The 25,366-nt window shown below is 44.6% G+C and overlaps 1 protein-coding gene across 4 annotated transcripts in view; it reads right to left on the bottom strand.

The window, feature by feature from the left end:
* The window catches only part of CCDC113 (coiled-coil domain containing 113), a 33,463-nt gene extending 16,833 nt beyond the window's left edge, over positions 1–16,630 (bottom strand). Inside the window, exons 1-6 of one of the 4 annotated variants that reach the window (XM_005218627.5) lie at positions 16,416–16,630; positions 12,395–12,521; positions 11,152–11,313; positions 4,361–4,516; positions 3,505–3,585; positions 214–369 (exon numbers count right to left, since the gene is read on the bottom strand). In XM_005218627.5, the coding sequence (XP_005218684.1) occupies positions 214–369; positions 3,505–3,585; positions 4,361–4,516; positions 11,152–11,313; positions 12,395–12,521; positions 16,416–16,516 (783 nt within the window). In that variant the 5' untranslated portion in view covers positions 16,517–16,630. Of the gene's footprint in view, positions 1–213; positions 370–3,504; positions 3,586–4,348; positions 4,517–11,151; positions 11,314–12,394; positions 12,522–16,415 lie in introns of all 4 variants that reach the window. The other 3 variants (XM_005218625.5, XM_005218626.5, NM_001075910.2) reach the window with 3 other exon arrangements.
* Positions 16,631–25,366: the final 8,736 nt, after the last annotated feature.

Raw genomic sequence — 25,366 nt, 5'->3', positions numbered from 1 at the left:
AAGAGTTGGACACAACAGAAGTGACGCAGCATCAGCAACAGCAGGAGATATGGCTTTGTCAGGAGAAATCAGAGAGCAACGGGGGAGTGTAGGATGCCTAGGCTCTCGGGGGAGCGTAGGATGCCCAGGCTCTCAGTGAAGCCACAGTGATGTCCCAGAACCTTGCTGTGGCACAGGAAACCCCAGGCATGGGGGCAGGAGCTTGGACCTTACTTTGTACGCGTTAAGGATCTGCAGGGTGTTTCCAGATGCCAGCTTCATCTGGATCAGCTCTTGATTCCTTGCTTCAATCGTCTCTAAAAACTGAGCATTCTCGATCTTCAGCTGCTGGAAGTCAACGTCGTGGAGGGCCTCGCCTACCTCCTCCTTCTACAGCTCAGGAAGAAGAGTGTCACAAGTCAGAAAGACAAAAACAAACATATATTAATGCGTAAGTGTGAAATCTGAAAGAAATGATACAGAGGAGCCTATTTGCAGGGCAGGAATAGAGATGCAGATGCAGAGAAAGGACTTGTGGACACAGTGGGGGAAGGGCTAGGCAGGATGAACTGGGAGACTGGGAGCGACATGTGCTACCGTGTGTAAAACAGATAGCTAGTGGGAACCTGCAGTATAGCAAGGCAGCTCAGCTCAGTGCTCCGTGATGACCCAGAGGGGTGGGATGGGGTGAGGGGGCCCGGAGGGGTGTATGCATACGTATAGCTGATTCACTTCATTGTATAGCAGAAACGAGCTCAACTTTGTAAAGCAATTATATGCCAGTAAAAAAAACAATAATAATAAAGAATAGAACATGGCCAAAAAAGAAAAAGAAATGACGTGAGGTTGTGACTTCTGTATAGCCATACATTCAATTTCAGGTGAGCTTTTGGAAGTCAGTCATCATTCAGTCATTCTACAAACTTGGATTGGGGATCTGCTTGGTGCCAGGCATGGTGTTAGGCCCTAGGGATAGAGATCTGAGTAAATACAGTACTCCCATACTCAATGACAGTTCACAGGCAGATCACAGCATGGTGTTGAGGGACACACAGGGGCAGCACGCAAACAGAAGCCCCTCAGGCAGGCCAGGAGAGTATGCAAGGCCGGGTCAGGGAGGCTTCCCCGAGGAGGTGGTGCCTCAACAGGGCTGTGAAGGAAGAGGCCATTAAAAGTTGCTTTTAACCTGGAAAACTCAGAATAAGCAGCACACAAATGCCTTTCCTTTGGTCGCATGACATTTCTGCACTGGGGGTGTATCAGTGCATTGGGTGGCCTCCCTAGCCCTCACCCCACTTACCTGTCCCATCAGCTCTACAGCATCTCACGTCTGTGGTCACAAAAGCCAACCTCGGGACTGCTCCCCTCACCCACTTGCTATTCAAGCTGTATACCTCCTAAAAGACATCTTCTTCCCTTCCTCCCGAATAACACAACAATTTCCTTAAGCCCTAACTTGACCCATCCTGCAGCTCAAACTGTTCCCATCTTCCACACCAGAAGGCAACCCCTCCCTCCACTCAGTCTCTGGATTCTGTGGCTCCTGGTCGTGGCTTCTGTGATCTCCGTCTAGCACTTACACATCTACGCCTTTTCTCACCATCACCTCTCCCTGTGAGCCTGTGAGGACAGGACCCTGTCAGTGTCATCTCTGGGTAGCAATGGCTTTTAGGTTCAAGGTCAGCCATCTGCTTCCTCTCTCATGCTTCTGGATGCCTGAGCTTGCATGAAGCCCAGAGAACCAGGAACTCGGTATCAGGAGGCACATTCTTGAAAACGTGGTGGGGCCACGTTCTTTCTTCCACTGAACTCAACTCTCCTTCGCTGACATCTCCACCCTGGCTCCACCCTGGGGACCCTCCCAAGTGGTGTGGTCCTTTCCCACAGCAGCCAGAGAGAGCACTTGGAGGCAGCATGGACCCCTGCTCCTTGGCCCCATGAGTCCCAGGTCCCCTGATGTGCTCTCGGTTCCCTCTCCTATGTGGATGCTAGTTTGCAGATTCCTTCAAGCGTGGAGCTCTCCGTGAGACACGGTGCTCCAGGTGGGGTTACTCAGAACGTCAGAACAGAGGGCAGAGAGACCACCCCTTTGCGAGGGGAGGGAGGTGGCATTGTGGAGTGCAGCCTAGGCCACAGCATGGCCCCCAGCTGAACTGACTGTATCAGCTGCTCCACGACTAAGCCACCCAGGACCTGTGTAGGTATTTGGGGGGAATCAAAGTGAAGGATCTCACATTTGGCCTTAGTTACCTCATGTGTTAAAGTTGCCCCCAACCTGTTGAGACTTTGGGATCCCAAGTCAATCAACCCACAGGCCCCAGACATTAACTCTCCTGCCTGACTCTGTGTCACTGTCAGCAGCCACCTCTGATGCTACGCCATCAGTGCCTGCATTTGAGTTAATGACAGAAATACTGAGCTCAGAGAGGAGGGAACCATGTAACCACATTCCAGAGGCCTTGTGCCATGTCTGCCTTTCATCAGGAGCCTTTTGGATCAGCTGCTCAAAGACTCAGCAAAGCATACTCCGAACTGTGCCACCCAGGCCACACTCCCCAAAAGGGTCAACAAGTATGTCATGAGGGTTTTTACATATAGTTTTCTTTCTGTATTTTTGGCTGTGCTGGGTCTTTGTTGTTGTGGGGGCTTTTCTCTAGTTGAGGCGAGCAGGGGCTACACTCTAGTTGCAGTTTGCGGGCTTCTCATTGCAGCAGCTTCTCTTATCGTGGAGCAAGGGCTCACACACGGGCTTCAGTCGTTGTGGCACCTGGGCTCGGCAGTTGCGGTTCCCGGTCTCTAGAGCACAGGCTCTGTAGTTGTGAGTTAGTTGTTCTGCGGCATATGGAATCTTAGTTACTGGACCGGGGATCAAACCTGTGTCTCTTGCTATGGCAGGTGGATTCTTTACCACTGAGCCACCAGGGAAGCCCCATGAAGGTCTTTTAAATTCAAGCCAGCTCCATTACAGATTTATCAGCATAGAAACTGTGTTAGTTTCCTGTTGCTACCGTAAAAGATGACCACAAATGCAGAGGTTTAAAACAATAGAAGTGTATTTTCTTACAGCTCATGAGGTCAGAAGTCCAAAACAGTTCTTTAAAACCAAGGAGTTGGCAGGGTGGCATTCATTCTGGAGGCTCTAGAGGTGAATCTGTTTCCTTGCCATTACCAGCTGCTACAGGCAGTCTGCATCCTTCATTCATGATCCCTTCCTTCGCTTTGATCTCTGCCTCTATTTCCACATCTTCTCTGTCTCTCACTCTCCTGCCTCCCTCTCCTAAGGACTCTTGTGATTACATTGGACCCACTTAGATACTCCAAGATATTCTCCCCATCTCAACATTCTTGATTTCATCACACCTGCAAAATCCTTATGCCACGTAAAGTAACATAGTCACAGACTCCAGGAATTAGGACATGGACATCTTGGGAATTCGGAGACATGGACATTTTTGGGAGGATGTTGTTCTACCCACTACAGTAACCTTAAAAAAAAAATAAAGAAAGAAAGACAAATCCACTTACCTGCCTCAACTGTAAAAGCAACTTTTTCCTCTGGACTTTGAGCGAAACATTTTTCAAACGTAATTTATCCTTCATATTATCCTTAAAAATAAAAGCAAATTTTAATCCATTGTCCTCCTTCTTCCCTATCGGCAGGTCTGCCACTGCAAAACTAAACTTTGAGCCCTAACATGCAGTCACTTATTTTTAACTCTTTGATGTCTACTCAAGCTGGTGTTGCTATGATATCCTTGCTCGAGAGCAAGAAGCAGAGGAAACTGGGTCTGCTCTACACAAATTTTCTATTACTTTTAAATTCAAGATAACCTGAGTATATTGTTGGATATAGGGACCTTTCCTGACAAAATGATCTTATGATTCCTTGATCTATTACCCTCTTGGTAATTTACATAATTTTTTATTACATATAACATGTTGGGGTTAGTACCACTACCTATCTGCAGGATCCAAAGCTTGATAGGCTACAAAATCTTTGAAAGTAAAGGAACATTTGTCTCATTCTCACACTAATGGAACTCAAAGAAATTAAGGTTTATTTGTCCTACACTATGTAATCACCTGACTAAACAGGCTCACACTTTTCTCAAGAAGACAGCAGGTCTTGAAACAAACAAGAAAATTAAAAGGAAGAAGCTGATCTGAGATAACTATGAATATCCATTCTGCCTGTTTGATTTTGGCTTTGATAAACTTGCATTTTAAGACACACACGCCTTGAGGGACACAAAAAATGTTCATATGTGGGCAAGAGTTATGGTGGACCAAACGGAGTGGGGCAGCCTCACGTGGACCACTTCTGTGTCATCGTTCCATGAAAGTATTCCCCTCTCTAAGCTCTAACCACCTGCCAACTCACTCGCCGACGATTCATGTCCTCAATGTACTTCATCACTTTCTGAGTGGCCAAAATACTCCCTTTCTTCTTGGATATGGTCTTTAGAATATCTTTTTCAAAGTCATGCACTTCCTTCTGGACTTCGGTCCATCGAATTTCAGCTTCCTCGATGATAGCCTGGGGGAGTCAGTGCAAAGAGAGGACAGTTTGCAAAACTTCTCAAGGAGATATACATCTAAGGAAACCTAAGGTCTCAGGCCTATTTGGGTCCCAATGCCTAACGTTTCTTCTTAGTCTTAGAAAGATACCCTGAAGATACAAATGGGACCATATGAACCTTGTTATTAAAAAGCATGCCTCAAAAAAGTTACAGAATCTATATATATAAAGGGGAAGAACAAACAAAAAAGGGCCTCGAGTATCTCCAGAAATATGTATTTCCTTATCTGAAATGTTATTTATCATTAAAATTATAACACTAATATCTATCATATATCACCATATCATATATATATGTATATCATATAGCATATATATACCATATCATATATATATATATACACACATATAATATCTGGAAGGTTATATGCCAAAACAATAACCACAGCTGTATCTGGAAAGATGGACTAGGAGGGAGGCAGAGAAGTACTCTTACTATGTACTTTTATAATTTGAAAAAAAAAAAAGTAATAACGAATCTATGTATTGATACAGAAAGACACTGTAAGTGAAATACAATACACTGTAAGTGAAAAACACAGTTCACAAAATAATATGATACCTTTTTATAAAGACATTCACATATACATAGGAAATCTAAACTCTAGGAGACAAATACAGGAACCAACAGTAATTATCTCTTGGTGGATGTTTTCAAATGTTTCTCTTTTAGCTTACCTGCATGTTTAAATTTTGCTACAACAGAGATTATCTTTAAATTTAAAAATGCAAACATGAAGATATTATTTTAAAGAATAAAATGAGTAGCCACAGAGCAAATCATCTTTGATCAGGCTCTTTCACTGGGCACCAAGGTCCAAAAGCATCTTCCTTTGCTGGCCAGCATCTGGCCATAGCCTCCTCCCTCCCTATAAATCTCACAGGCCAGAACATCTATCCACCTTAAATGCTACTTTCTATACATTACTGGAATGCAAAAGTAGGAAGTCAAGAGATATCTGGAGTAACAGGCAAATTTGGCCTTGGAGTACAGAATGAAGCAGGGCAAAGGCTAATAGAGTTTTGCCAAGAGAACACACTGGTCATAGCAAACACCCACTTCCAACAACACAAGAGAAGACTCTACACTTGGACATCACCAGATGGTCAATACTGAAATCAGATTGATTATATTCTTTGCAGCCAAAGATAGAGAAGCTCTATACAGTCAGCAAAAACAAGACAGGGAGCTGACTGTGGCTCAGATCAGGAACTCCTTATTGCCAAATTCAGACTGAAATTGAAGAAAGTAGGGAAAACCACTAAACCATTCAGGTATGACCTAAATCAAATCTCTTACAACTATACAGTAGAAGTGACTAGATTCAAGGGATTAGATATGATAGACGGTGCCTGAAGAACTATGGATGAGGTTTGTGACATTGTACAGGAGACAGGGAGCAAGACCATCCCTAAGAAAAAGAAATGTAAAAAGGCAAAATGGTTGTCTGAAGAGGCCTCACAAATAGCTGAGAAAAGAACAGAAGCAAAAGGCAAAGGAAAAAGGAAAGATATACCCATTTGAATGCAGAGTTCCAAAGAATAGCAAGGAGAGATAAGAAAGTAGTCTCCCTCAGTGATCAATGCAAAGAAATAGAGTAAAACAATAGAATGGGAAAAACTAGAGATCTCTTCAAAAGAATTAGAGATACCAAAGGAATATTTCATGCAAAGATGGGCACAATCTTTAGATTGTGTTAGGTATACCATACCAGAAATGGTATGGACCTAACAGAAGCAGAAGATATTAAGAAGAGGTGGCAAGAATCCACAGAAGAACTGTACAAAAAAGATCTTCATGACCCAGATAATCACGATGGTGTGATCACTCACCTACAGCCAGACATCCTGGAATGCAAAGTCAAGTGGGCCTCAGGAAGCATCACTACAAACAAAGCTAGTGGAGGTGATGGAATTCCAGTTGAACTATTTCAAATCCTGAAAGATGATGCTGTTAAAGTGCTGCACCCAATATGCCAGAAAATTTGGAAAACTCAGCAGTGGTCACAAGACTGGAAAAGGTCAGTTTTCATTCCAATCCCAAAGAAAGGCAATGCCAAAGAATGCTCAAACTACTGAATAATTGTACTCATCTTACACACTAGCAAAGTAATGCTCAAAATTCTCCAAGCCAGGCTTCAACAGGACATGAACCATGAACTTGCAGATGTTCAAGCTGGATTTAGAAAAGGCAGAGCAACAGAGAAGGTGATGGCACCCCACTCCAGTATTCTTGCCTGGAAAATCCCATGGACAGAGAAGCCTGGTAGGCTGCAGTCCATGGGATCACTAAGAGTTGGATACAACTGAGCGACTTTATTTCACTTTTCACTTTCATGCATTGGAGAAGGAAATGGCAACCCACTCCAGTGTTCTTGCCTGGAGAATCCCAGGGACGGGGGAGCCTGGTGGGCTTCCATCTATGGGGTCACACAGAGTTGGACACAACTGAAGTGACTTAGCAGCAGCAGAGCAACCAGAGATCAAATCGCCAACATCCGCTGGATCATTGAAAAAGCAAGAGAGTTCCAGAAAAACATCTACTTCTGCTTTATTGACTATGCCAAAGCCTTTGACTGTGTGGATCACAATAAACTGTGGAAAATTCTGAAAGAGATGGGAATACCAGACCACCTGACCTGCCTCCTGAGAAATCTATATGCAGGCCAGGAAGCAACAGTTAGAACTGGACATGGAACAACGGACTGGTTCCAAATCGGGAAAGGAGTATGTCAAGGCTGTATATTGTCACCCTGCTTATTTAACTTATATGCAGAGTACATCATGAGAAACGCTGGGCTGGAAGAAGCACAAGCTGGAATCAAGATTGCCAGGAGAAATATCAATAACCTCAGATATGCAGATGACACCACCCTTATGGCAGAAAGTGAAGAGGAACTAAAAAGCTTCTTGATGAAAGTGAAAGTGGAGAGTGAAAAAGCTGGTTTAAAACTCAACACTCAGGAAACTAAGATCATGGCATCTGGTCCCATCACTTCATGGCAAACAGATGGGTAAACAGTGAGAGACTTTATTTTGGGGGGCTCCAAAATCACTGCACATGGTGACTGCAGCCATGAAATTAAAAGATGGCCCCACGTTGGGCGCCACACCTGCCGGGGACCAGCCCCGGCTGATCCAGGGTATTCGAAGGAGAGACGGCATAGGCGAGGATCAGGATACGATAGCTTCAATTAGGTATTAATTAAAGATATAAAGAGTAATAGAATAAGGATAGCTCAGTAGAAAAATTCAGTGGAGAAAAGAGGCTGAGTAGCTTGGTTTACGCGGGAGACCAATAAAACTTCAAGACAAGAAGCTTGCACCACTTACGTAGGCCGCAGGCGTCCTTCCGTTCTCCCGAAGGAGAGGAGACACTGAGGCCTCCCCGGTCGGATCTTAGAAGCCCAGGCATAATTAGTAAGCATGGTGGGTTCCGCGCTCCAGATGGAGACTCAGCCAGAGTGAGAAAGAGAGCGACATGGGGAGACCAGTATTTCGAGAAACTGATCCAATTCTTTATTTTCCAGAGTCTGTTTTTATACACTGAGATGTTATACAAAAGTCACGTGGGGACAGCAGTCCTGACTTTTATTAAAGTCAGGTGCTTCACACAAATGTATACAGAGGTCTTAGGGGTGTTACATCATCTTCTGGCCAGGGGGGCCTGCTGACAATTTACGACCCTCTCCTTGTGACAGCGGTCAGTCAATCAGGACACTTATTTCTCCAGGGCTGATTATTCTCAAAACAGACGCCACCCAAATAAAGTTACATTCCTACAGGGTGAGGGTGTAGTGGGTTTTAGTTAAGGAAAGAATTTACTTAGCCTAAGGTCTAACGTGATTAATATCAAAGGTTAATTCTATATATTCATTAATGTGTGTAAGGGCAGGGGATATGGAGACTTAGCAACAAACATTGGCTCAACAAATGAAAAACCCTTCACCAACACAATTTCTAATTAGCCCGTTATACTTATACTAATAGTTTTCTAACTTCTCTAAAGAACCCGTTTTTAGAGGGTTTAAAGCATCTTGTGCCTCTCACGGTTGGGAGGCTGTGAGCAATCACATGTGGCCGGACGAGCCTGTCAGGCAGGCTAGAGAACCTTCAGAGGAGTTTGTAGGTTAAAACACTCTTGTCACACCCAAGAGTTTTTATTGACTGGAGCTCTAGGTTAACTCCTTCTCCGAAAGAGGTGGTGGGGGACAGCCCCCCGTAAAGTCAGAGGTGTAGGTGAGCACAAAGTAGTAAAGTAGGCAGGCTCTGGTTATGGGGGTAGATGCTCGAGGAGTTCCAGGGGGACTCCTGAGGCTCGATCCCGCCTTTGCGTATGTCGAGCCTCCTTCCTCATGACCTTTGCCATGGGCGGAGTACCTCACTCTGGCCCCCAACACTCCTTGGAAGAAAAGTTATGACCAACCTAGACAGCATATAAAAAGCAGAGATATTACTTTGCCCACAAAGGTCCATCTAGTCAAGGCTATGGTTTTTCAAGTGGTCATGAGAGTTGGACTACAAAGAAAGCTGAGCACCGAAGAATTGATGCTTTTGAACTGTGGTGTTGAAGAAGAGTCTTGAGAGTTCCTTGGACTGCAAGGAGATCCAACCTGTCAATCCTAAAGGAAATAAGTCCTGAATACTGATTGGAAGGACTGATGTTGAAGCTGAAACTCCAATACTTTGGCCACCTGATCTGAAGAACTGACTCATTGGAAAAGACCCTGATGCTGGGAAAGATTGAAGGTGAGAGGAGAAGGGGACGACAGAGGATGAGATAGTTGGATGGCATCACTGATGCGATGGACGTGAGTTTGGGTAAGCTCCAGGAGTTGGTGATGGACAGGGAAACCTGCCGTGCTGCAGTCTATGGGGTTGCAAAGAGTCAGACACAACTGAGCAACTGAAATGAACTGATACATAACTCTCCTGCTCAATTATCCTCACTGCGGTCCTGCTTTCTAAGGCATCAGAGAGAAACCCCTCTGCCTACTCAACCTGATTTCCTAATACATCCCTCAAAGCACGTTCTTCTCTAACCACACCAACCTCCTCAGGGTTATGAACTTGCTGTGAACATTCCCACCTCCACTTCCTTGTTCATGTCATTCACCTTACTTAGGGTGCCCTTGTTTTCCTATTCCTTAAACAATTGCCGTCATTCTTCACATGTCAAGTCCTATGTCCAGCCCTACCTCCCCAACATGTCTTCTCTGACCACTCTAACCCACACCGTTATGTTTAATCACATAGTTCAGCATGTGAGGACAATGCTACCACATCCTGAGCTCCTTTAACATGTTGGAATTCAATGCAGCATGTTGGGAAAGAGAAAGGAGGAGAGAGGGGGAAGGGCAGGAGAGGTTTATGCCATAGAGATGGTTCTATTAATGGAGACATGAGTTCACTATCTGTCCCTTTCAAGGAAATGAATATGATGCCTTCATTAGAAATGGAAAAAAATTAGAAATAGAACAGAAACATCTATTTTTTTCATACAAGATGGCTATCAAATGCAAGCCAGCAACTTCATCCTATTGGCAACCAAATGAAAGTGATGTTTCTTCCCTGTTGGAAAACTGACCACCTTGGTCTCCCATATGACGTGAACCATGGTCATGGATGCAACCCATGGAAGGTGACAAGGGATTTTTCACTCGACTCACTGACTTAAACCTCAAGCCCTGTATATCATTAAGGAATTATTCTGAATTTTTAAGAGCATTTATGGCTGGATGGCATCACTGACTCAATGGACATGAGTTTGGGTAAACTCCAGGAGTTGGTGATGGACAGGGAGGCCTGGCATGCTGCAGTTCATGGGGTCTCAGAGAGTCGGACACGACTGAGCAACTGAACTGAACTGATGGTTATTGATAACGGGTTTTTTTTTAAAGAATCCATATCTTAGAAACATATATTGAAATATTTACAGATAAACAGTATCTGTAAGATCCCCTTCATAATACCCAGTGGCCAGTTACGAGTGGGAAGTTGGTAGGGTTATGGAGGGAACAAGAGCAGCCACATGTTGATGACTGCTATGTGCGGGTGTTGAATGCATAAGGGTTCACTGTGCTAGCTTCTCTACATTTGTGTATTTTGAAATTGTTCACTTAAAGAGTTAAAAAAAATTTTTAAATTTTATTTATTTATTTATTTTTAGTTGTGCTGGGTCTTTGTTACTACATGAGGGCTCTCCCTAGTTGCGGCAAGCAGAGGTTTCTCTCTAGTTGCAGTGCAATGGGCTTCTCAATGGAGCACAGGCTCTGGAGCCCTAAGGCTTCAGTAGTTGTGGCGCAGGGCCTTAGCTGCCCTGTGGCCCATGGAATCTTCCCAGACTAGGGATCGAACCTGTGTCCCCTGCACTGGAACGCAGATTCTTAACACTGGAATACCAGGAAAGACCAAAAGTTTAAAATTTGATATCCCCTCAGGCAAGTGGTAAGTTCCTTAAAGGTAGGTCCTCAGTTTATTTTATCCGAGTGTGTTTCTCTCAAAGCACCTACAATCATATGAACATACTAAAGATACTTCTTGCCGAGGCAGAAGCGGGGAGCCCAGGGAGGACGGCCCACTGGAAGGTCTACCTCGTGATGCTGTAGGTCGCGCTCAGCGTTCGCTCTCATGTGCCTGATCTCATCCTTTGTGTCTTCCAGCTCCTTTTGCACAAGTTCCAATTTTTGGTCCACACTGAGGCCCATCACACGTTCCATGCCCATGCGGGACTTGGATTTACGCCTGCTTCGTAACTGTAACACAAGCAGTACAAAGCCATTGTCAGGTAGGAACTGGTAAGAAAGCAACCCAAGGTGGGTATCAAAACAACCACTCGAACATGCTAGAAATAATGCTGAATGATGGCCAGAGCAAACCAACTCCATGATAAATGGTGCTGGACACTGGGCCTGAGGTGATGTTCATTTCACAAGTCAACCTAAGGTACTGCACAAAATACTTCAAAGGTCTATGCTTGACAATGAACTGAAAATAAGGGGAAGTGTCTTGAGTGTGGGGAAACCCTGAACTAAAGCAAATTGCTATAGACTAGCAATCAAATCAGTGTCAGGGTAAGAGCTCAGTGCTTCCTGAGCTGGATATAAAAGAGAAAATGCACTGGGGGGCATGGTTTTCAGCAAAAACCAGACAAAAATGTTGGATTTCCTAAGCATTGACATGGTTGGATGACATCGTCAACTCAACAGACATGAGTTTGAGCAAACTCTGGGAGATAGTGAAGGACAGGGAAGCCTGGCATGCTGCAGTCCATGGGGTCGCAAAGAGTAGAACTCGACTAATCGACTGAACAGCAACAACAGGGCAATGAAGCCTAAGGTCAAAAGCAGGTGACCCAGGAAATGTGTGGACCTGAAGATGGCATTGTTTGATCCTCAAAAGATAGACCCCTACCATGTACTATTTTTTTTGAGTCAGCTTCCTTTTTTTTTCAATGGAGTATAATTGCTTTATAATATTGTGTTAGTTTCTGCTGTACAATGAAGTGAATCAGTTATGTGTATACATGTATCCCCTCCCTCTTGGGCTTCTCTCTCACCCTTTCCACCCCACCCCTCTAGTTCATCACAGAGCACTGAGCTGAGCTCCCTGTGCTATACAGCAGATTCCTGCTAGCAATCTATTTTACACATGGTAGTATATATATGTCAATCCTAATCTAAAGAGAAACCTTGGAGGGAAAAGAACCAAAATTAGAACAGGGAGAAAGTCATATGCCACTTGGCCAAGAAGGGCACAGCAAAGGCAGATAACAAATGCTACTTGCATCTAAAGGGGCAAAGAGCTTTAAAGAATTCTTAGATCTCCCTTGCATACCTGTGCAATTTCTGCTCCTGTTATTTTGATTTCTGATAATCGTGGAGGTCGCTGATCCTTGAGCTCCAGTTTATTATAATATTTTTCAAACATCTCCGTCTCAGTTTTGAGAGCAGAGTTTCCATAGCTGCAAAACAGAGGGTGCCCTTGAGAAAGTTCCACCAACTGGAGTTTAAATCCCAAGTACCTAGTATTTAACACTTGCTAGCAGTGTTCTTGCCTGGAGAATCCCAGGGATGGGGGAGCCTGGTGGGCTGCCGTCTATGGGGTCGCACAGGGTCAGACACGACTGAAGCGACTTAGCAGCAAAGCAGCAGCTTTGTATGACCTTGTAAGATACTTAACTTCTGGTGCCTCGCTTTCCTCATCTGTAAAATGGGAATAATAATAGCACCTATCTTTGAGGGTTGTGATAAGGAAAGCAAAGACTCTGGGACAGTGCCTGGCTCACAGTAAATGCTATTTACATATTCTATATATTTTTTTAATATACATCTAATGAGCCATAAGGAGAAGGCAATGGCACCCCACGCCAGTACTCTTGCCTGGAAAATCCCATGGACGGAGGAGCCTGGTGGGCTGCAGTCCATGGGGTTTCGAAGAGTCGGACACGACTGAGCAACTTCACTTTCACTTTTCACTTTCATGCACTGGAGAAGGAAATGGCAACTCACTCCAGTGTTCTTGCCTAGAGAATCCCAGGGACGGGGGAGCCTGGTGGGCTGCCGTCTATGGGGTCGCACAGAGTCGGACACGACTGAAGCGACTTAGCAGCAGCAGCAATGAGCCATAAAGTTCAGAGCACTAGGATTACAGGCATACATTGGGGATATAATGGATTCAGTTTCGAACAACTGCAATCAAGTGAATAGTGCAATAAAGTGAGTCAAATGAATTTTTTGGTTTTTTGGTGCATTAAAATTATGTTTACATTATACTGTAGTCTACTAAGTGTGCATGCCATTACGTCTAAAAAAAGTACATACTTTAATTAACAATGCTTTATTGCTAAAAAACACTAACCATCATCTGAGCTTTCAGCAGGTCATAATCTTTGCAATAGTAGCATCAAAAATCAGTGACCACAAATCACCATAACAAATATAATAATATAAAGAAAAAGCTTGAAATATTTCAAAAAACCATGGAAATGTGACAGAGACACAAAATGAGCAAATGATGTTGGAAAAAATAGCATCAATATGCTTGCTCAATGCAGAGTTGCCACAAACCTTTGTTTTGTAAAAAACACAATGTCTGTAAAGTACAATAAAGCAAAATGCAATAAAATGAGATATGCCTATATACTGAAAATTGGTACAAGTTTCATCTTCAAGTATCTTCTAACCAATTTGTGAAAATCCTTCTGAATTAATACTTAATATTTTATTTTTAAATTTTACTTTTGGCCGCACTGGGTCTTTGTTGCTGCAAACAGGCTTTCTCTAGTTGCAGCAAGGGGCTTCTCTCCAGTTGTGGTACATAGGCTTCTGACTGCCTTGGCTTCTCTTGTTGCAAAGCACAGGCTCTAGGTGCACAGCAGTAATTGTGGCTTTCGGGCTCCTGAGCACAGGCTCCGTAGTTGTGGCGCACAGGTTTAACTGCTCCGTGGCATACAGAATCTTCCCAGCTGCTGCTGCTGCTGCTAAGTCGCTTAAGTCGTGTCCGACTCTGTGCGACCCCATAGACGGAAGCCCACCAGGCTCCCCCGTCCCTGGGATTCTCCAGGCAAGAACACTGAAGTGGGTTGCCATTTCCTGCTCCAATGCATGAAAGTGAAAAGTGAAAGGGAAGCCGCTCAGTCGTGTCCGACTCTTCGAAACCCCATGGACTGCAGCCTACCAGGCTCCTCCGTCCATGGGATTTTCCAGGCAAGAGTACTGGAGTGGGGTGCCATTGCCTTCCCCGGAATCTTCCCAGACCAGGGATCAAAACTGTGTCCCCTGCATTGGCAGGGATATTCTTAACCACTGGACCACCAGGGAAGTCCACTACAGAATTCTTGAAGTTACACACATCCACAATCTTCAGAGGTTTACTTTGGTTTATATTTCTCAGTTCTTTTATTTCCAGCCACCCAGTGGATGAAGTATTATTCTCTAGAAGTCTATTATAAAAGACTTTGAACAGATGGTTTTTAAACATTAGAGATGACAAAGCTAGTTTATCCTGTATATGCCAAGATTGTGACCCTTTCAACTTATATAACATACCCGTATGTTACATATGAGTGTATAGGGCTTCCCTGGTGGCTCAGTTGGTAAAGAATTTGCTGCAATGTGGGAGACCTGAGTTCGATCCCTGGGTTGGGAAGATGCCCTGGAGAAGGAAAAGGCTACCTACTCCAGTATTCTGGCCTGGAGAATCCCATGGATTATATAGTTCATGGTGTCGCAGAGTCAGACATGACTGAGCAACTTTCACTTTCACATAATACATCAATGGTAAAGAACCCATAAGCCAGTGCAGGAAATGTGAGTGCAATTCCTGGGTGGGGAGGATCCTCTGGGGAAGGAAATGGCAACTCCCTCTAGTAGTCTTGCCTGGGAAATTCCCTATGGACTGTAGGGTCGCAAAGAGTCGGACATGACTGAATCGACTTAGTATGCACTCATGGACTATAGCCCGCCAGGCTCCTTCTGTTCCATGGGGTCACAAAAGAAGTCCGACACAACTTATAGACTGAACAGCAACAATATAATACACACATATGTATGTAAGTGTATATAAGAGAGAGAACAGCTTTGATATTTTCATATGTTATTGAGCTAAACATCTGTTTACTGTGTTGAAAATCCTGTTTGGCTGAATTTTAATATTAGTGGGAAAGATTCAACAGAAAAGCCTGATACATCAAAGCATCTTTCTTTTTCAGCATATGTCATGTTCCCAGTGTAGGCTGTGGAGTTGCACCAAAGTCTTTTTTTTAATTAATTTTTTATTGGAATACAGTTGACTTACAAAGCTGTGTTAGTTTCTGCTTACAGCAAACTCAGTTATAGATATACATATACCCATTCTTTTTTATTCTATTCCCATATAGGTCATTACAGAGCATTGAATAGATTTCTCTGTGCTATACAGTAGGTTCTTATTAGTTATGTAATTTACATACAATAGTGCAATCTGAGTCTTAATTTTAGCTCTACCACTGACTAGCTGTGTGACTGTAAGAAAGTCTTAACTTCTGTGTCTGTTTCCTCACCATCTTACTAGGGTTATTTTGTCATTATATTAGTTCATATGTGCAAAATACTTGGTGCATAATAAGCACTCAAGATTGTAGCTGTTTTAGTAATAATACCTCAATTCTGACCTAAACTATTTATAAACATTTTGCAGTAACAGCTATTCAACTCCCAGGCCAGGGTGTTCTATGTGAAATCAGTAAGTTGTACAACTAACCTCAATTACCTCATAGAACTTGATATCCAATTTACTTGCCATAGTAGATATTAAAACAGATTGCTAAAAATATAGAAAATTGGGCTAGTCCTTCTTTGCTGTTCACTTCTATACTTATACTCTGGTTTAGGTATGTTGCTTCATACTAAAAGTATCTCAGTAGCCTCCCTTCTATCTGCTTCCATCTTAATTTTATTATAGAATCTTAGCATTGGAAAGGGACTTAGAGGTCACCTGGTCCAAGCTGTCATCGCACAATAGAGAAGTGGCTAAGCACACAGCGTGGCACCAGACAGACCCACCAGGCTGAAGCTCTAGCTTCACCAATTACCCTCTAGGCTTCGCATCTTTGTCTCCATCAGTGGCTTGTTAGTCCCCTGAAGGTGGAGACACGGGAATAAAGAGCAAAGGTAGGCGCCTTTACCACTTTTTGGTGGTGGGGTGGAGAGGGGGGGGGTGGGGGGTGGGGGTGGAGGGGGGGTGGGGGGTGGGGGGTGGGGCGCGGGTCTCAGTTTCCTCAGTGTTCAGCGTGGACTTGGGAGTATCTCCATGCTGGACCAACCTCGGAGCCCACACACTGAGTAGGGACCACCCTCAGAATCCGGCTGGCGGGTACCTGAGCTCTTCCACCAGCCCACACAACTGGAAAACAGGCAGATCGCTCTCTTCCTGGGCCTGTGTTTCCGAGGCAGAAGTCTCAGAGTCGTCGTCCGTCATCACTGCCGAAGCTACTCTGGTCAATACCGGGTTGTGGCCAAGAGCGCCTGGGACCAGCGACCGCGTCTCTCGGGCTGCGGGCTGCGACCAAGCAGTGCGTTGCCAGGGCGACCCGACGCGGTAGTGGAGGGGCGGGGCTTCCCGAGGCCCAGTCCAGCGCTTCGGCCAGCCCAGAGCAGACCAAAGCGAAATCGCTGGCCTTGGACTAGATACCTAGGCGCATTCGTGTTTACTTTTTCAACAGTATTCTTAAAACGATGATAATAACAGCTGTTTGCTCAGCAGTTACTAATACCCTTGGCACCACGTTGAGCATAGTTTATAAAAATCCTTTCAACAACCTTGTAATAGTATCTATTCTCGATTTCCAAATGGAGAAATTGAGACCCCTAAAGTTCATTGAATTGGCAGGAGTGCCTTCCTTCTTCCACCTCACTGTGAGGCCTCTACTCTGTTCACCATCTGGACCTTCATACATACTCACTGCAGCTTCTCTCGGATACCAATAATCTGCATTCCTGGAAAGGAAAAACTTGGCTGATTATTAAATGGGTATAAACTCAAGACATTTCTAAATAGGCATTGATCATATTAGTATATGATCCTGAGTATCATGGGGGGAATGTATGGAGCAGACCATTCAGTTCGTCAAGGAGCTCCTGGTTAAATGAGGAGACAGCCCCTAAACTAACTGTTGCAACCTGAAGTAATGGTGGTGACAGTGTTGTGGTTCACACCACTTTATAGTCATCAACTCATTTCACCCTCAAAACAGTCTTATGAAGTTGGTGTTGTTCTCTTCCTCTTACAGATCCGGAAACTGAGGAATGTAGTAGCTTAGATGAGTTGCCTGGGCTTTCCTGATAGCTCAGTTGGTAAAGAATCAGCCCGCAATGTGGGAGACCCAGGTTCAATTCCAGGGTGGGGAAGATCCCCTGGAGAAGGGATAGGCTTACCCACTGCAGTATTCTTGGGCTTCCCCGTGGCTCAGCTGGTAAAGAATCCTCCTGCAATGTGGGAGACCTGGGTTCCATCCCTGGGTTGAGAAGATCCCCTAGAGAAGGGAAAGGCTACCCACTCCAGTATTCTGGCTTGGAGAATTCCATGGACTGTATAGTCCATGGGGTCACAAAGACGCGGACGTGACTGAGTGACTTTCACCATTCACCATTAGACTTTCACCAAGACCACTCTGCTTGGTCCTCTCACCATTTTTGCCCCATCAGCTTAGCAGATCTTAACGAGAGCTGAGGGGCAACTATTTTGCATCCCCTGCTCCCACTAGGAGACATTCTGCAGTATCTGGAGAAATTTTTGTTTGTTATAACTGAAAGGGGTACCTTTGACTTCCTAAGTGTAGAAGTCAGAGATAGTGCTTGCAATTAGTTTCCCAAGGCTGCCATAACAAACTGCCACAAACAGAAATTTGTTGTCTCACAATATTGGAGGCTAGGAGTCCAAAATCAAGGGGTTGTCAAGGCCAGGCTCCCTTGGAAGGCTCTAGGGAAGAATCCTATCTAGCTTTTGATGTTTCCCAGCAATCCCTGGCATTCCTTGCCCTGTAACTGTCGCTGCGATCTCTTCCTACCTCTTCACATGGCTTTCTTCCTTGTGTCTTGTGTGGCCTCTCCTCTTTGTATAAGGACATGCAAGGATCATTACTTCAAGCAAGGTCACATTCTGAGATTCCAGATGGACATAAATTTTTAGGGATGCTTTTCCACCCGCTACAGTAATTCCCCTACATATGAATGAGTTCCATTCCGAGAGGGCGTTCATAAGTCCAACAAAGTTAGCCTAGTACCCAACTAACACAATCGGCTATACAGTACTGTAATGGATTTATAATATTAATACTTTATACACAAGTAATACATAAAAAGGGGCTTCCCAGGTAGTGCTAGTGATGAAGAACCTACCTGTTAATGCAAGAGATGAGAGTTTGATTCCTGGGTTGGGAAGATCCCCTGGAGGAGGAAATAACACCCCACTCCAGGATTCTTGCCGGGAGAATCTCAGGGATAAAGTGGAGGGCTACAGTCCATGGGGACGCCAAAGAGTCGGACATGACTGAGCGTCTGAGCAATGCGTAAAAAACAGACAAACACAGGACAGTCAAGTATGCCACAGCACAACCACACTTGTAGAGGACGCGTGTACATGACAATGTATGGCAGACATATGAACTAACTTACATGATTGGACATGAAAATTCACAACTTGAAGGTTTGTATGTGGGGGACTTGCTGAACTCTGTTAAACACTCTTCAAGGCACAGGACAAGCTCCCCTAACAAATATTTATATCAAAATATCAATAGTGTTGAGGTGGGAAACCTGATTCAGAGAGAGGCATTTCTTCTTGGGGAAGAAAGGAGAATGTGTGTGCTAATCTAGGTAGCTACAAACAGAAAAGGTCTCGGAGAAGCTCAAAGTCCAGAGGTCACACTCACCCATCGTTTTCCGGGACCACTTCTTCCTACAGACTTCAGCATCTCCATGTGAATGCTGCCCCCTGCCTGGCATTTTTGTAGCCTCTGCATTTTGACTTCAGAATCATAGGATCAGATCCATCCAAAGGATTAAGCTTCAACCAGGACTCTGACTTCAGAAGCAGACATTAGTGTTGCCTGTTTTTCTATTTATACAAATAGAATTGTGCAGCACATACGCCTCTGTGTCTGGCTCCTTTCCCTCGCCGTCCTGTTGATGAGAGCCAACTGCATTGATGTGGGTAGTTATAGATCACTCATTACCGCGGCTGCACGATATTCCATTGTGTTTATCCATACCACTGTCCATGAGCTTTGGAGGGGTTTCCAGTACGAGGCTATTGTCATAAACACCACTAGGAACATTTACCACTGGTAAATGCCTTCTGGGAACGTGTGTACACATTTAGTTAAGTACACACTTAGGAGTGCAATTGCTGGGTCATAGTCGGTTCAGCGTTAGTCGATATTAGTTGATACTACCAGTTTTCCGAGTGATTATACCAGGTGTTCTGGGCTTCCCTTGTGGCTCAGCTGGTAAAGAATCCGCCCGCAATGCGGGAGACCTGGGTTCAGTCCCTGGGTTGGGAAGATCCCCTGGAGAAGGGAACGGCTACCCACTCCAGTATTCTGGCCTGGAGAATTCCATGGACTATACAGTCCATGGAGTTGCAAAGAGTCAGACATGACTGAGTGACTTTCACTTTCACTCACTTTTTAAAACATTCAGTGACATAGGGCACTGTGCCTTCCTGCCCCAATGGTCAGTCATTTGTTCACATGTTTATGAAGCCTGGGTGTGTGCCAGGCCCTGGATGAGCTGTTGGAATGCCAACGTGGAAAAGCCTTGGGCTAGCCTTGGCCCTTGTGCCCTGAGATCTATTCCTTCCCCTTCATCTTCCATGTGGGGGGTGGGTTGGGGCAGGGGATGACAATGAGCCATTCAGTCTGCATTTCCTAGGCTCCCAGGGCAGCTGGTGGACCCTGTCTGGAGCCCAGTGGACAGGTGAAAGGAAGAAGCTTGGGGCACAGGGGTGGGAGGTGGAGGTTGGAGGATGGAGTTCTCCTCTCTCTCTGCCTTTGTTGTTCAGTTACTAAGTTGTGTCTGACTCTGCGACCCCGTGGACTGCAGCCCGCCAGGCTTCCCTGCCCTTCACTATCTCCTGGAGCTTGCTCAAACTTGTCTCCATTGAGTCAGGGATGGCATCCAAACATCTCATCCTCTGTTGTCCCCTTCTCCTCCTGCCCTCAATCTTCCCCAGCACCAGGGTTTTTTCCAAGTTTTGGCCACATCTCTTCTGCAGCCCCCAGGGGACAGGCCAGTTGTGGTTGCAGCTTCTGCAGGTGACCATGGCCCTGGTCTCCAGTGACATCACCTGCCCCCTTGCCCCTCCAGCTGCGAGGAGGCCATAACTTCCTACTCTCAGTGGCTCTTTGGCTCCCCTCCACTCTTTCACCATGTGTGTATCTAAGTCCCTGCAGTCATGTGCTTTTCAGATGCTAGAAGTGGTTTCTCTTCTGGTTGGATCCTGACTGATCCTGGCAGGGGCCTGCAAGGCCAGTGGGGAGATCTCCAGGCAGAAGGACAAGTCTCATTCACCCAGACCATGGCACTGATGGTGACAGATGAGACCTGTTGTGGGTTGGGGCAGGGGTTCTGTTAGACACATGCTAAGTTGCCTGGGGAGTCAGTCACCATGAGGACTGCTGCCAAACAAAGGCAGTTGTTTCTTCCAGACTGAGGAGTGATGTCAGCAGGCCTATCTCAGTGTCCTGCTGGCTGAGGCCACTCCCTCCAAGGTGTCCCTCTACCTGGTTCCCTGGACCAGATATCCACAGGCTGGTCCTCAATGTGAGATGCTTCTGGTGGCTGTTTACTTTTGTGGGGAGTAGCCTGGGAGTGGAGAATAGAATCTTAGATCTCATGGTGATCCCAGTGCCCTAGGCATAGTAGGTACTAATAATTATTCACACGTGAGTGTACAGGAACTGTTCTGAGCATTTGAAGTGTCTTAATAAAAGTGTTACTGTGATTCCATTTTATGATGAGGAAACTGAGGCATGAGGAGCTAAAGTAGCTGGTACTCAATTAATGTCTGTTGATGACAATAGCCTCAATAATTTGCATGAAAGTGAAAGTGAAGTGGCTCAGTCATGTCTGACTCTTTGTGACCCTGTGGACTGTAGTCTACCAGGCTCCTCCATCCGTGGGATTCTCCAGGCAAGAATACTGGAGTGGGTTGCCATTTTCTTCTCCAGGAGATCTTCCCGACCCAGGGATCGAACCCGGGTCTCCCACATTGCAGGTAGATACTTTAACCTCTGAGCCACTAGGGAAGTCCAATAATTTGCATAACAAAGTGTTTAAAAACACTGGCTTTGGAATTCAAAAGACAGTGCTTTGAATCTGGATCCTACCCCTTGCTAGAGTGTGACCTTCCTCAGATTCCTTCTCTGTAAAATGAAGATAATCATACCCACCTGGTCAGGGTCCTGAGACGATTCAATAATGGGTGAGTATCAGTGGTAGTCGAGCTTGCAAAATTTACATATGTATAATATAAAATTGTGGGATTCCCAGGTGGCACCAGTGGCAGAGAACCTGCCTGCTTAAGCAAGAGACAAGAGATGTGAGTTCAATCCCTGGGTCAGGAAGATCCCCTGGAGGAGGGCATGGCAACCCATTCCAGTATTCTTTACTTGGAGAATCCTGTAGACAGAGGGGCCTCATGGGCTATGGGTCCACAGGGTCACAAAGAGTCAGACACGACTGAAGCAACTTAGCACACACACAGCACAATATAAAATTGTACTTTATTGCATGTACACTACCTTCAAGTTTTTTCAATTATGTACTTTTTAATTGGCCTAACAGAAGCAGAAGATATTAAGAAGAGATGGCAAGAATACACAGAACAACTGTACAGAAAAGATCTTCACGACCCAGATAATCACGATAGTGTGATCACTGACCTAAAGCCAAACATCCTGGAATGTGAAGTCAAGTGGGCCTTAGAAAGCATCACTACGAACAAAGCTAGTGGAGGTGATGGAATTCCAGTTGAGCTCTTTCAAATCCTGAAAGATGATGCTGTGAAAATGCTGCACTCAATATACCTGCAAATTTGGAAAACTCAGCAGTGGCCACAGGACTGGAAAAGGTCAGTTTTCATTCCAATCCCAAAGAAAGGCAATGCCAAAGAAGGCTCAAACTGCACTCATCTCACACGCTAGTAAAGTAATGCTCAAAATTCTCCAAGCCAGGCTTCAGCAATATGTGAACCGTGAACTTCCTGATGTTCAAGCTGGTTTTAGAAAAGGCAGAGGAACAAGAGATCAAATTGCCAACATCCGCTGGATCATGGAAAAAGCAAGAGAGTTCCAGAAAAACATCTATTTCTGCTTTATTGACTATGCCAAAGCTTTTGACTGTGTGGATCACAATAAACTGGAAAATTCTGAAAGAGATGGGACTACCAGACCACCTGACCGGCCTCTTGAGAAATTTGTATGCAGGTCAGGAAGCAACAGTTAGAACTGGACATGGAACAACAGACTGGTTCCAAATAGGAAAAGGAGTATGTCAAGGCTGTATATTGTCACCCTGCTTATTTAACTTATATGCAGAGTACATCATGAGAAACGCTGGACTGGAAGAAACACAAGCTGGAATCAAGATTGCTGGGAGAATATCAGTAACCTCAGATATGCAGATGACACCACCCTTATGGCAGAAAGTGAAGAGGAACTAAAAAGCTTCTTGATGAAAGTGAAAGAGGAGAGTGAAAAAGTTGGCTTAAAGCTCAACATTCAGAAGACTAAGATCATGGCATTCGGTCCCATCACTTCATGGGAAATAGATGGGGAAACAGTGGAAACAGTGTCAGACTTTATTTTTTTGGGCTCCAAAATCACTGCAGATGATGACTGCAGCCATGAAATTAAAAGATGCTTACTCCTTGGAAGGAAAGTTATGACCAATCTAGATAGCATATTCAAAAGCAGAGACAATAATTTGCCAACAAAGGTTCGTCTAGTCAAGGCTATGGTTTTTCCTGTGGTCATGTATGGATGTGAGAGTTGGACTGTGAAGAAGGCTGAGCGCAGAAGAATTGGTGCTTTTGAACTGTGGTGTTGGAGAAGACTCTTGAGAGTCCCTTGGACTGCAAGGAGATCCAACCAATCCATTCTGAAGGAGATCAGCCCTGGGATTTCTTTGGAAGGAATGATGCTAATGCTGAAACTCCAGTACTTTGGCCACCTCATGCGAAGGGTTGACTCATTGGAAAAGACTCTGATGCTGGGAGGGTTTGGGGGCAGGAGGAGAAGGGGAGGACAGAGGATGAGATGGCTGGATGGCATCACTGACTCGATGGACATGAGTCTGGGGTGAACTCCGGGAGTTGGTGATGGACAGGGAGGCCTGGGGTGCTGCGATTCATGGGGTCACAAAGAGTCTGACATGACTGAGCGACTGAACTGAACTGAACTGAAAACAAATTAGAACCTTCAGATTTAACAAACCAACAATGAACTTATTTTATGTAATAAAATAGTATTTTTGATGAATTTGCCAATGTTATCCCAGACACTAGCCTCGGATCATAAGTTACCCATTTGGGGATCACAATAATAATCCCACTCTATGAGGTATATTTTTAATACAGCATTATTATTATTATTATTATTTTGGTCGCATTTCAAGGCATTTGGGACCTTAGTTCCCCCACCAAGGTTCGAACTTGTGCCCCCTGCAGTGGAACCACAGAGTTTTAACCATTGGATTACCAGGGAAACCCCAATATTGCGTTATTTTTAAATTTTGATTTTGAAATAAATTCAGCTGCAAAATATAGTAAAAAATTACCATACACCTTTTGCCCAGATTTTCTACCTTCTCCAAATATTATCATTTCACTACATTTTCTTCATCATTCACCTCTCTCTCCATGTGAAAGTGAAAGTCGCTCAGTTGTGTCCAACTCTTTGCGACCCCATAGACTATACAGTCCATGGAATTCTCCAGGCCAGAATACTGGAGTGAGTAACCTTTCCCTTTTCCAGGGGATCTTCCCATCCCAGAGATCGAACCCAGGTGACCTGTATTGCAGGTGGATTCTTTACCATCTGAGCCACAAGGGAAACCCAAGAATACTGGGGTGGGTAGCCTATCCCTTCTCCAGGGAAATCTTCCTGACCCAGGAATTGAACTGGGTTCTCCTGCATTGCAGGAGGATTCTTTACCAACTGAGCTATCAGGGAAGCCCCTCTCTCCTTATAAATATATATATATATATAACAAAGTAGACATTCATCTATATTTTCCTTACCCAAACATTTTTCTTGAAATGTTTGAGAGTAGTTACAGACCCTGTATACTTGTTTATCCCTAAATATTTCAGGATGTGTTTCCTAATAGCAAGGATATTATCTTAAAAGATAATGTTAATCAAAACATTAACATTGATTTCATACTGTTATCTAATACAGAGATCTTATTTAAATTTTTGTCAATTGCCTCACTAATGTCTTTTTATTAAAACAGACACGTGAATTCTTCTGGTCCAGAACTGCATTTAGTGGTCATGTGTCTTCAGTTTCCTCTGTACGGGAACAGTTCCTTGGTCTTTGTCTTTTGTGACCTTGATATTTATAAAGAGTCGAGGCCAATTATTTTGATCTGTGCTCCTCAGTTTGGGCTTGTCTGGTGTTTCGCCATAATTAGATTCAGGTTCTGTATCTTGGGCGGGAAAACCACAGAAATGATACGCCATTCTCGGTACAATGTGTCAGGAGGCATTTGATAGCCTGTGATTTCAACTTTGGTCACTTGACTAGAGTGGTGCCTGCCAGGTTTCTCTGCTTCAAGGTTACTGAATTTCTCTGTCCTTTATAAGCATTTTGTGGAGAGATAATTTATGTCTGTAAATACTCTGTTTCTCATCGTACTCTCACCCACCATCACTGGTAATTCTTGCCTGAACAAATTGTTACAGAGACAGCTGCCAAATGGTGATTTTTCTAATCTTAGGAATCTTACATTTATTAGTCAAGATTGTACTTTATTTATTTATATCTGTATGGACGTATGAATTCTTTTATTCTATGATTTGTAATCCCTTCAGTTCAGTTCACTTCAGTCGCTCAGTCGTGTCAGACTCTTTGCGACCCCATGAATCGCAGCACCCCAGGCCTCCCTGTCCAACACCAACTCCCGGAGTTCACTCACACTCATGTCCATCGAGTCGGTGATGCCATCTAGCCATCTCATCCTCTGTGGTTCCCTCTTCCTCCTGCCCCCAATCCCTCCCAGCATCAGAGTCTTTTCCAATGAGTCAACTCTTTGCATGAGGTGGCCA

Source organism: Bos taurus, chromosome 18 (genome assembly GCF_002263795.3).
Source record: "Bos taurus isolate L1 Dominette 01449 registration number 42190680 breed Hereford chromosome 18, ARS-UCD2.0, whole genome shotgun sequence".
NCBI classification, from domain to species: Eukaryota; Metazoa; Chordata; class Mammalia; order Artiodactyla; family Bovidae; genus Bos; species Bos taurus.
Note: the sequence above shows the minus strand (reverse complement) of the source record. Positions and strands in the feature narration are given on the sequence as shown.